Source organism: Mastigoproctus giganteus, chromosome 4 (assembly GCF_048544385.1).
Source record: "Mastigoproctus giganteus isolate SK-2022 chromosome 4, ASM4854438v1, whole genome shotgun sequence".
Taxonomy (NCBI): domain Eukaryota; kingdom Metazoa; phylum Arthropoda; class Arachnida; order Uropygi; family Thelyphonidae; genus Mastigoproctus; species Mastigoproctus giganteus.
The window spans coordinates 168759393-168772507 of NC_143578.1; the positions used below are offsets into that span (position 1 = coordinate 168759393).

General features: G+C 35.6%; 1 protein-coding gene across 1 annotated transcript in view; it reads left to right on the plus strand.

The window, feature by feature from the left end:
• LOC150087183 (nose resistant to fluoxetine protein 6-like) overlaps positions 1-13115 on the plus strand; it is a 132645-nt gene that overhangs the window by 114935 nt on the left and 4595 nt on the right. The window contains exon 14 of the mRNA XM_090372398.1: positions 6268-6410. Within this exon, the coding sequence (XP_090228524.1) occupies positions 6268-6410 (143 nt within the window). The remainder of the gene's footprint in view (positions 1-6267; positions 6411-13115) is intronic.

Here is a 13115-nt window from a genome sequence, read left to right on the forward strand (position 1 = left end):
TGTTTATTTTTTGTTCCATTAAGTGGCGCTGTTGTGCTCTGTCGATCGGAAGTGACTCATAGTTGTAGTGTGTATCGTTATTTCAGTTTCAAGTTATGTCCATTCCCTTGTATCCTAGAGAAGTTGTATGGTTGGCAGTAGTGCATGCCGTGTTAGTGTCGATTTGTGCCGCAATAGTACACCGTCTGTTCCCGCGACAACCCCCATCCACGTTTCCCTGGTTTTTGACATTCATATCGATTTCGGTTTTTACACCGCATAAGGATCTGGCACTTTTGGTAACAGCAGCAAGGAACTTTGTCAAGAAGACATTGCTACGTTAAGATTTTTCACCCACAATTTCGATAAGTTTTTAACTCAAACAACAAAGCACTACTTTTAAGTGCAGTCTCTGAATCAGACGCACGACTGATGCCTTTGCATTAATCTCAAAGGAGAGTCCAGATTCCAAGGAGTCATTATAATCCAAACATGCTCAAGGATAATTATTTCTGAATTTATCCTTTTCAATCATTGGTTTAGTATCTACAATGTTAACTTTTATATCTATATATTTTTTTGAAATTGTACGATGATCTTTAAAGGGTAAGCCTGTTTTACATTAAGTTCACACAACGTGGATGGTCGCAGAAAGTCTGCTGCCTTAGTTATCTTTCAGTAAAAACACATAGGTCATAAAACAACCGTACATAACGTTTGTAAAATTGTACCATTCTGTTGTGACACACATATTTGAGGCTGTTCCCATTGTTTTTGGATGTTGAAGTCTATTTTTCAGTTTTACATACCTAACAAAACAGCCATAGCATGAACTATTGCTGTTTGGTTAGGTCTACATCGTTAATTTTATGTTGCATTTTAGTGTTAGTTATAAAAAGGCGGTAGTTTTATTTCTCTACAATTTTCCCTGATGGGTGTGCTATAATTCTAAGAGATGTAAATTTAAAGAAAACTATGTAAATAAATGCTATCATGCGTTCGCAATGACTGTCATGTTCACGGATACACCCTGCAAACTTTGCTATCTCTATAAACTCAAACTACACTCAGGATAAGTTTATTTTGTGAATCTCTCCAAACGGGTTAAGCTTAGCAGTTAATATTAATTTTTCTGTAATGCTTCTTATCCTTAAAACCGAATGCAAAGAATCCTTCGTAATCTTAACACAAGAAGGAAAGTGAGATAAAAATTACCAAAAGTTGTAACTTTAGTCTTTTTTTTTTTCTGTGGTAATAGCAAGTTCATGTTGAAAATAATACGGAGTGTGTAAGAAGTCAATCTGTGTTCTGCGCTTTTGAATTTCTTCATACTGATGCCATTCAGCAGTCTGCATTCCAGACACTCTTGTGTTGTTAAGAAACATGTCGATTTTCAAAAGTAGACAAAAACAAAGATCGAACTTTTACGTTTCAAATTTGAAAATTCAGTTTAAATACAACAACAAGCATTAAACCAAGTTCAAAAAGAGGAAAATGTTTGCACAGATTTGGCAATCCTAGTTACTTCCCGGCTATAGGATTAAGAGTCCAAGACAACTACTCTAACCTGTGAATGTGTAATTCTAACTCTTATTCTTGTGGTGAGAACCAAAATGTCGTATTTAATGCTGGTAATTTCCACTTTAACATCACATCTTGTGTTAACAAGTAAAATCACAAAAGTAGAGAGAGAACCTGATGGGTCAAACTGTCCATTTCCGTTTTTCATTGTAATGCGATGTCAATGTCAAAAAGAATTTCTTTCATAATAAGAAGAACCACATTTTGTCTTTTTTTTCTGAATTCAATGATGTGGATTGGGCCTGAAATTATATGCGAACAGGAAGCATACAAGTTTGTACACAAGAACAGTCATATTGTCACAATGTTTTCTGAAATTTAAAGTTTTCTTTGTTTTCTTTTTTAAACACACAAGTTTATCTATTTTAGAATTTAATTTTTAAAGTTTTATTCTGTCAAAGATCCTTAAAAATAAAAATAAAAAAAAACAACAACACAGACAATTTACAAAATCAGTTTTATCGACTACTTAAATCAAATTAAATTCGTTGTGTGAACACGAGCGCCAGTTGGCCAGTTTCAATGTACTGTGGGAGTGTTGTGCGTTTAGAATTAAGCTACAGACAATAAGTGAATTAATTCTAACTTTTAAATCTGGACAGCGTTAGTTTATTCAACTAATATTAAGAAAAAATATACTTTTCTTATAGCCTACCCTTTTTTTGATATATCAGTAATTGTATTCATATATCTGGAAAATAAAAACTTGATCATGTTCCCTCCTCACAATTGGTAACATTTCTGGGCAAGTTGGTAAAACTTGCAAAGCTATGTTCAGGAACTGCCGATAGGAAATTTTTCAGCTGAAAGATCAACATGTACACGTGTGTTTTTATTATTTTTTTTTTTTTCATATAGACTACATTTTGGATCTATTATAAAATCATATTCATATGTGTTGAAGATAAAAACGGGTAATATCGTTCTCTTCTAACAGGTAGGAAACAATCTCAGAACGCATCAGAATCCTCAAAGTTATATTCTTCTTGAGCAGATATCAATCAAACTCGTAGAAACGGTGTGTACAAGCATGCTTTCTCTAGTGATATTCAAATGGACAAGGGCTATTAAAAAGAAATTGCATTATTTCTGTTGGTTGAAGTTGAATATGGTTTGTGCTTTCATACAGCTAAGTGGAAAATACTTTTTTCGTATTTGCTTCCCAACGTGTAACCTTTTGGTACAGTTGACTTGGAGATGAATAATACGTGAAAATGTGTAGACGGAAATGAATAGATGGAGTTGACGTGGAGATGAATGGATGAAAATACATTTCCAGTGAATAATACGAAAATCTTGAAATGTATGTGAATTATCGTTTTGTGTTTGAGCTTTGCGAAGCAACTGCACAATTCTACTTCCACACTGGACCAATCCTGGTGAGTTTTTTCTTCAATTTGACTGCACGATTCCAAAACAAAAGCTTTACTGACTATACCTTATTAAGTTGTTATTTTTTTTTCTTTTGCTTTTGTAAACGTTATCATCACCTATGTTTACTAAGAGTAAGCTTAAGTAGATTTTAAATTCAAAAACTTAAGTTTTACCTTTAGGAATTTTTACCGTTAAGTCGATCCAGAGATTGTGAAATTACACACGCCCGTTTGTTGCAGATACAGTGGAATCATACATGAAGATGTTTTCAACCACACACACGAGCACAGTAATATTTTTTAATTGCTAAACTTGTCGATGTTATTTGCTGGCCTGTTAAGAAGCAGATATCACCATTAATATTGGTAATTTTAAATTTTTGAGAGAGAAAAAAATTATTTGGTGGTCACTTAAAGAAACACGTGGCGGCTTCGCATACACACTTCAATTTCTTAACGGAACTAGATGGTTAATTGTAACATGTGTTTTGGTTTGTTTTTGAAAAATTAACTAGTCAAAAACCACAGTCAATAATGCTAAAATATACAGTTTTATTCTTGAGGTAACATCGAAAATAACCTAAAATTTCAACCTTTTTAACGATGGTAATTTTCACTTAACTCATTTAAACAAACATACTTTATATCACTTATACACTTTTATTGTTGTTGTGACAGCTAAACTGTCCAATCGTTTATGATTTGACGTTTTATCCTCTTGCTGAGAATAATCACCTGAGAGGGCATAAATTAAAATTGAGGAAAGATAGTTGTAGGACAGATGTTCAGAAGTTTGACTTTAGCCAGTGGGTAGTTGCCTGGTGGAACAGATTTCCATCTTCTGTTGTGGAAGTTGATAGTCTAAACAAATTTAAGGCTGAGCTGAACAGGTATTTGGAAGAACGGAGGGGTGAAATCACAGCATTTTTTTTTTTTGGCTGATGCTGCATAAACTTGCTTTCTTGCAGCATGGCAATGCTAACTTAAAGTTGACAATTTTCTCATTAACATCTTCTGCTAACAACTAAAATGGCAAAATTACAATCGTGAGGAAAAACTATATCGCAATAGTTTTGCGAAAAATGAACACAAACGGACGTGAAAACACACACACACACACACACTTCACAAGTCTTTAAAGTTAAAAGTATAATTTGTTACTCCAAACACAAATCATCGTTAACCAAGATTATTTTCTCAACCAATCGGAAATCAGACATCGTTAACCAAGATTATTTTCTCAACCAATCGGAAATCAGAAATACAATGGAATCAGCCATTAATATGTTTTGAGTCACACACAACAAAGGCTTTTTTCTTTTAACACTTTTTTTCCAATTTGGTTCCATCAGAAGTCATATTTACGTCTTACAGTTCGTATTCACAGAAGACAACTCTCCCCAAAACATAACCACCACCACAAATAGAACTTCCAAATTAAGACCCACAACGCAACGCAATATAATTAACTTTAAAATTATTCACAAGACGTCACAATTGATAAATTCAGAGACTGCATCTAACCCAAATCTAATGGTGCAAACTTCACAGTCGCGAGGTAAGATCACCGCTCACTAATCATAAGAACCAGGGTTCTCGCCCCCCCCCCAAATAATATGAAAATTAAATTCTGAAATTACAACTACCGCGAGAAAGATAGTTCAGGAGTTGGAGGTTAATGAATTTCTCCATTACTTTAGAAATAGTAGGAGTGAGGATAATTGAATGGTAAGGGATTTAACACCATTTTTTAGGAACCGGCTGGATATGAGCAAACTTCCAAACCGAAGGAAAACCATTAGTACAATAAAAGAGTTTAAAAAGGAGACACAGAACAGGAGTAACCTGAGAAGCGAACATTTTGAGAATAAGAGGAGAAATACCACCACGATCTGGAGTTTTCTTGGCATCAAGATTGTTAAAAAAAAAATTTCTGACATCCTTTTATGAGAAGACCACAGGTGGCATTAATTGGAACTTATTGGGAATGGTGCGAGTTGGTTTACCAAGATCCACGATACAAGAGGACTTAGGACGTTTATTGGAGAGCAAAACATTACATAAACGATGAGATTTTATGCTCGAGTGTGGAATAAAGGCTTTCATCGCTACAAGAATAATTTTACTGATACGATCGGAGCAAACATTGATATCGAAAGGTTGAAAACAGTAAAGCAGCCAAGGAAAAGAAGAATATGAACCTCTCAAGATCATTCTATTTTGAATTTCTGTAATAGCAAACGACAAGAGGCTGTGAATGGAGAAGATAGAAAGGCTGCTTTTGAGAAAATACCATAACTAAAATGGGATATGAAGTGCCTAGAAGATCACTCACCCATATACTTGGAAATGGGACCAAAGGTCTGTTCCTGAGAAAAAGATGAAGAGTGTTAGTTGAATAACAAGAACAATACACCACTGGTTAGGATTGCATGTAATTTGGTGGGTAAATGAGCACTCTGTGTGAGCTCATTATTAATTGCAAAAGTCTCAGTATCTCGACCAGCAGGGATTGCCAGCAAGCTGCAGTTGCGAACATTAAAATCGTCAAAGTAACTTTCATCACTGTTAGGAAAGTGGGCCTGGAGAAAGTCAAGTTTCAAAGAATGGATAACAAGGCGTTCTAAGGGATTAGTGGAACTGGGATATCAACAGAGGCAACAAATCAATCTTCCTTGGGTTCACTAGGTATCGCTGCGCGTTCCAGGCATGGTTAATTAAAATATATCAAATAAGAGAGATTATCCTTTGGACATTGTTTAACCACTTCAGCTTCAACAAAATGTTTCCGATCTTAGTTCGATTTAAAGCATGATGTTAACAACTGTGTATCACCTGCAGTGCGTGTTGTTGACATAACATGAAAAGGGAAGTGGAGATAGTTTGAATTCCCACATAGTGAAGCTAAATAGTAGCTGGATTTTGCATTTAAATCGTTTATGGAATAATTGATATTTAGTTGTCTGTTGTAGTTTTTGGATTTGTCTTTATGATGCAACTCTTAAGTTATTTTTGCCTGCCTTAGAAATATAATCAGATAGAGGTGTTAACATGTAAATAGAGAAACTATTTTCGTGATAGGATTTCCTTGTTTATTGCATGTAAAAAGTAACCGATTGCACGGAAATTAAAGTAGAAAAGGCCTTTTACATTTCCTTAATAATTAAATAGTAATAAGTGTACAATTTTTTAATAAGAAAAAAGTTTTTTGTTAAAATATTTTGTGTCCAGCTGATGACGTTTCTCATGTATGCAATATTGTTTCGGGAATTCTAAAAAACAAAGAAATTAAAATTTCCTAAAGTTTAATTAATTGTTTTTCATATTTTTGTAGGTTGGATCAATGCGATTCTCTGCTGGAAAGCATTCGTGCCTTTAGCCAGATTGAGCTACATAACGTACATTGTTCATCCGATTGTGCAGTGGACATTTATGTCAAACATCTCGAGAGAAGTCGAATTCACTTACCAGCTAGTTGTAAGTAAATTAATAAAGCTATTTAATGTGCATGTGCTATTCATGGTTTCGAAATAGCATACAATTTCATTGAACTGGTTGAACAGGTATGGGCTCTGAGCAACAGAGTGGTTTTTGAAATATAATCAAACATGGAAATAGCGATTTTATAGGTGGTAAACAATATATACCAGAAAATCCAGTCATAAAGAGTAACTACTTTTCTATTTAAGAATATGCTAGTTGTAGAGTCACCAAGAACTTGGTTGCCGTTGATTTAATTCATCCCAAACAATTATCTTAGTTTATGAAGTCTGCGAAAGGCGTATTAAACGTAGGATGGAGAGGAAGGTTAGCTGGTTTGTTCTCTGCAAATCCCGTACGTCCAAGGCCCCCAGAAACCTCTTGCTAATTTGTCATTAAAAGCCTAACCATCAACCAACTTTTAAGGCACTCTATTTTGCGAGACGCATATGATGGACTGCTGTCAAACAGTTTCTGAATCAGTGTGACATAAACGGAGGAGATCATGCCTATTAGCAAGGCATGGTGTCGTTCAGAAACGTTAACTTTGATCGCCTTGGTGTTACTAAAGGTCAGGATGAAGATTTCGTTTCCTGCAAAAATAATGTAAATATTTTGAACAACAACTTCACAAAATGAGAGATGAGAAACGATACATAGTAATAATACTATGGGGAAAAAAATATTGAATTTCCAATTCGTAGTCTATTATGCCTTGTGCGTTCATTTTTCTTTGTATTCTATATTTCAACATACCTTACCTACATTCGATAAAAATTTTAATTTTACTATAGCGATATACGTCGACATTAAACTTAGAACCTGAAATTCATAATTAATTTAATATTAGCCTTAGTTCTGTTGATCTATCAAGACCACTCTTGGTTGAGCCACATGCAACAAAAATATGAATTCTGAATTTATACAATTTAAACAAAGGCAAGGTTTATAAAAAAGATATTATTCGATGGTATTAACCAGAGCTCTAATGCTCAATACGTTCAACGTTGATATAAATATTTGTAAAAATACAAGAAGTTGATCTCAGTATGATACTCTTCAGAAATTAAAACGAAAATAGCTAGAAAAATATTCGAAAAATCATTAGGAAAAAAAAATCGAAAATCTTACATTACAGTAAAAATAATTAAAAATAAATTTAACAAAAAAAATTACAAAACAATTTTCCTTCCTGAAGCCGGAAACGCCTTTCGACCAAGTATCGTGATCACAGGGATGAAAATTACCGAATTGCGAACACTTCATATGGACGTGTTCTACGTATCATATTGAGGTAAACTTCTCTTATTCTTTTACAAATATTCTTATCAACGAATAACATATTGAACATAAGAGATCTGGTTCATACTATTAAATTCATTTTTTAACTCTTGACTATTTCATTTATTTCCTTTCTTTCCAGGTATAACCTATCGATACACACAATTTGGGGGCATGTTTGAACAGCTTGGTGCAAAATTACGTGGATTAACAATATGATACTCGTCCCAAATTTACTATATTTCTTTTCTGAAATATTGCCTTCAAAATAACATCGTTCCGAAGTTTGCCAGAGTCAACTTTATTCATAAAATTTCTGGCATAAAGCATCATCCGAGTAATACAGTTAAATTTGCCTTACGATCTCGGTATTCTAATAAACAAAAATACCTTTCCCAAGTTAGTGAGCTTCGCGACAAATTAAAAAATTATCTACATCCTAACGATTGGTGTGTACTGAAGAACTCGGCAGATTTGCGACGTGAAGCCTCAGAAATAAACAAAACAGACACGATAACAAATTGAATACATTATCGGGCGTGGCAGAACACGTTCATACGAGTTCAAACACCTTGTTGCGAGCTTGCAACCAATGCATACGAGTTGGGTGACAAATTTAAAAATTTGTAAAAAATTTTTCAAACATTTAAAATTGAAATATCTGTTTTGCTAAAATAATTCCAGATAGGGCAATGGAAGGCGAAAATTAGTATTAATGCCCGAGTACTAATTTAAAGACAGTAAGTATTAAGATTGGATATTTAGTTTAAATGTAAATGAGGTTAAAGTTGGAAGAACACTGAATTTAGTGATGGACAGTTTTAGGCGTGTGAATTAAAATAGCGTCTAAAAGGTAAAAAAAAAATTAAATAATTCAAGAGAACAAACAGAGACAGCACATTGACTAAGAGAGAGGGTGCCATTTGAGAACAGGCGTGAAAGGGTTGCTGAGGGCAAGAACAATAGCACCCTGAAACGGAATTTCGAAGCGTCTCCTTTGATCTAAGCCACCGTTGGGAAGTAAACAGGAAAGTAGTGGACGTACAGTGTTCGCGTCAAAAAGAAACAGAGTCAGAGTGACTCTGGGTAGTTCGCCATATTTAGCAGAGAAAAGTGTGAACACGAAAATTACTGTTTTCGAGGTGATCGTCAGCATGAAAGGGCCATTACTGCCATGTGAAATAAAATAAGAAATTTCTAGAGTAGGGTTAGTTTATGCACTAGGGAGACAGCTGTGGTGAGTTGTTTTAACAAATAGGGAGGGATGAAAATATTAAACAATATGGGGATTGGTTGGGGTCCTTGGGGGAGGCGTTCCAAACCTGAGAGAAAGAGTAAGTTTGGGAGGAGTTATTTGAGCAAGTGTCCATTCTGTATCTGACTTCTCTGTGGTTGGGTCGTGAGTTGCAGGTTGAAGTAGAAGTAGATTTTTTGTTCGTCAGAGTTCACATCTCGAGGTAGCAAGATGAAGAAGAAAAAGAAAAATATCATGAGAGAAAGAAAGCCTGGTCCGGCATCGGAAGGCAGTGATATGCCGTGAAGGCTATGGTTAAGTTTAAGGTAAATGTGCAAGAAACAAGGCCTGGTCCTGCATTGTAGGACAATGAAAACGGTATTAAAGTTTAAGGTTAACGTGCAAGAAAGAAAGCCTGGTTCAGCATCGGAAAGCAGTGATAATGGCCAGTTGTGCAGATACGTGAGCCAAGAAGAGAAAGAAAGTCTGGTCCAGCATTGGAAGGCAGTGTGCCCAAGAAATGGAAGAAAGCCTGTCTGCCTCGAAAGAAGCCCGAAAGCAAGGAAGTTGGAAGTAGTGGCCATTCCGGAATGTAAGTCTGTTCCTGTGTTTTTTTCTTCAGTCCTGAACTAAAGGACTCATAACCTAGCTCTCTAAAGAATTGAGTGATAATCCTTTTAAAAAAGAACATTCCTATTGTATTAGGCAAGTTAGTTACTAAGGTTGAGATAATTTGTTATGAATGTAAATGATTATGAAATAATGTAAAGGTGGTACAGGGGTAATAAAAAGAAAGTAATAGTATATAGGAATGGGTAAAGAAATTATATTTATAGGAGTAGTATTGTAAGGATAAGTTACCCTATGTCATTAAATTAGGCCAGGTGCCAGCACAAGATAATATATCAGATGCGGTGTAAAGAGAAAAATTTCATTAATATAGAAACATTCGGGATAAACAGGGATGACTAAGATGTTAACTAGAGACCAATTAAGGTAGAATGAGGAATTTATAGTGAACATGAGTGAGGTAAGAGGATACCAGTTGTAATACATTTTGTGTGTTAAAGGCTAGAAACAAATATACAAAAAGAGTAATAAGAGTTGAAATGAGTTACTGATGTAAGTGATAAAAACTGGTAATGGAAGAGAATGAATGAGTAATCATCGAGGATTTATATTAAGTAAGATACAACTGATACAAATTGATGTTCATAATTTGTAAATTGAGAATAGTTGATGAGAAAGAGAGTAGTGTACTGTAGTAGGGTTCAAATATATGGAAATTGGTATGCTTGTATGTAATTATCTGTTTTTTATGTAAATACTGTATATAAAGTTCATTAAAGGTTGTACATTTTTTGTAAATAAATGTCTTTAAGTGTTCTGCTAACTCCCGCTTTACACACCATGCAATCCAGAATTTTCTGTGTATTGCAGTCAGATTTTTGTATTTTGTGGGGTGGGTTTGAGACTTAAGCAGGGTGGAAGTGAATTGCAGTTAAAAACATTTTTATCACCCTCCCCCTAAAATACACATAACGTGCTACCGCAGAATATTTCAGCTAGTTCGCAAACACCCCCTCGCCCAACATTCAATGAACCGACATATCAACAGGTTACAAATCTTTCCTTGTGTACGCTATCGCAGGACCAGATTTCACTTTTATCCAAAGGACTAAATTATAATTTTCCACCTCAAACTGCCTAAAACACAGTACGTAATTGATATTGAATTTGGACTTCGTAATCTTCCACAAAAAGATTTATTTATTCAACAAGATAACGAAGTGGTGAATACATAAAAGAAACGCGCCTTCCTAAATTGAATACACATGACAGTTAAGCTTTACGAGAAATTCGGGGAAATAAAGACAAAGGAGATACAGTGGTAAAATAACCAATAAACTTGATTATATTAATAAGTTAGATTCAGTTGTATCAAATACCTCCATTATCTTTAAGTAGACCCGGCACTGTTAACCAATTTGGTCAATCAATACAATAAAACGTTAACCATGTACCGAAAAAACGACTATGGCTCAGATAAAGGAATTGAAGGCCAGAACATACAATATGCCTGCACTTTTCGGTCAGGTAAAATTACATAAGACCGGATGTCCTATTCGGCCTATTGTTTCCAACAGGAACTCGGCATTTTCATCCTTCGCCACACATGCATATAGCTTTATAAAACCCTTCAGACAGGCGATACAATTTGGGATTAAGAACGTCGATACATTGTGATAAATTTAAGGACTGTAGACTTGGCGATATCTTCGGCAAAAAGAGTGTTTCCATTTACAATGAGTTTCCTCAGCTTACAAGTTATTTTTTGGAAAGATTTTTTTTTCCCGCCATAAAGTGCGGTTCAAGGTGTCTTGGTCTGTTAAAACTCGGGCTGTCATGCACTCCCGTACTCCATCCATCCATGTCCTCCTAGGTCTTCCTCTTCTTCTTCTTCCAAGAGGTATCCATTCCAGGATAGCTTTTGGATATCTGGTTTCTTGCATCCGTTTTACATGTCCATACCATATTAAATACTTTTCTTTGAAAGCGTCAATAATATTCTTTTTCACTTCCATTTTCTCTCTTATGTCATCATTTCGTTTTCTGTCTCTTCTACAAGTTCTTGCTGAGCGTCTCCAAAAATTCATTTCTGTGGAGAGCAATTTGTTTTTCCCTCGCCTATTCAACGTCTCGGTTTCCGCCCCATATAATAGAAGACTTTGTACAATCTTAGCGATAATGATAATTTAATCTCACTAGATATTACCTCCTTAAATATGAATGTAAACGTTGAATACATATTAGATATTCTTTGGGACATATTAAATAATAACTCGTTACCGATTAATTATACGAAGCTTCCTATTAAGGAAATTTTTCACTTAAACGCTTAGTTGAAACCAACTATATCACCTTTCGAGACAAAGCATACAAACAAATTTTTGGTTTGCCCATAGCCTTCAACCTGAGCGGCTTAATATCGGAGATCAATCTCTCAACGATTGAGCGTACACATCTGACGCCTTTTCTATCCCGTATCACATACTATGGGCGGGGGGGGGGGATTTAGATGTTCTAGTTATTACTGATAATAGCACTATCCAAGACATTTTACATTCGTTCAATAATATTCATTCTACACTCAAATTTACATTGGAACGTGAGAATTCGGATACTGAGTCATTAAATTTTCAAAATTGCACGCTTACTTGGCACTGGAATAAAATACAATTTAACATTATCGTAATTTGAAATTACAAATATAAGGTCTAATTGAGCAGGTTCCAAGGCCATTCTACAAGGCTGTGACTCCCAAAGGTTAGATGTTGAGTAAATGTATATTAGATATGGTGAAGTTTATTGATTTCACTACTAAAATGATAATAAAGAAGGGCTGCTGAATATAGATGCTGGTGTGTTACGTTTCATCTTAAAGTGCTGTGTACTCCTTAGACCAAATAATTGCAACTTAAATTTCGGCGAAGTCCGGATGGTTTATGACAGCCAAATCCTCTGCTTGCACCTTCACGATGGTGGGACTGTTAGTAATCCTGGGTATAACCTTCATGCATAAGTACATGGTGGGTGACCACCCAGGTGTGAACCAACGTAAGCAGGGGTCGAGGTGTGGCGCCCACACCACATGGAGGAACGCCGCCCCTCTATGTTACCAGGCAGTACTAGGTGGTAGATGACTCTCATCAACCGGTGAAATACCACCACTTTGCTTATTGGAGGCTTGAAGTGGTGGAACCCATGTTTAGTCTCTAGAGCTAAGTTCCGGCCAACCCTTCCCTATCTCTTCCATCATGCAGTATGATTGATGATTTTTGAGGTTATGATGAATGTCGTGGCGAGATCCAATATTCCTTACATTTCGAGGGTACAGCTCTAAAACGGTGTTCGCAAGCCGGCCGCTAGTTAGTACACCGGACTGAACCTATTGGTAACTCTCTAGGAAGCTTCCGGATCAGCTAGTGTATAATCTTGCTACCTCTACTCTGCCAGATAGTGACTGGAGGGAGTCCGAGTAGTGTGTATGCGGGGAGCATTGTCGAGGCCATGTTATGTCAAGGATCTGGGTATATTCTTACCACATGTACGCCATATCCAAAAATTTCATTACTTCATACAGCATGTCCCACCCACTTTTTCTTACTATTGAATACACCATGAAT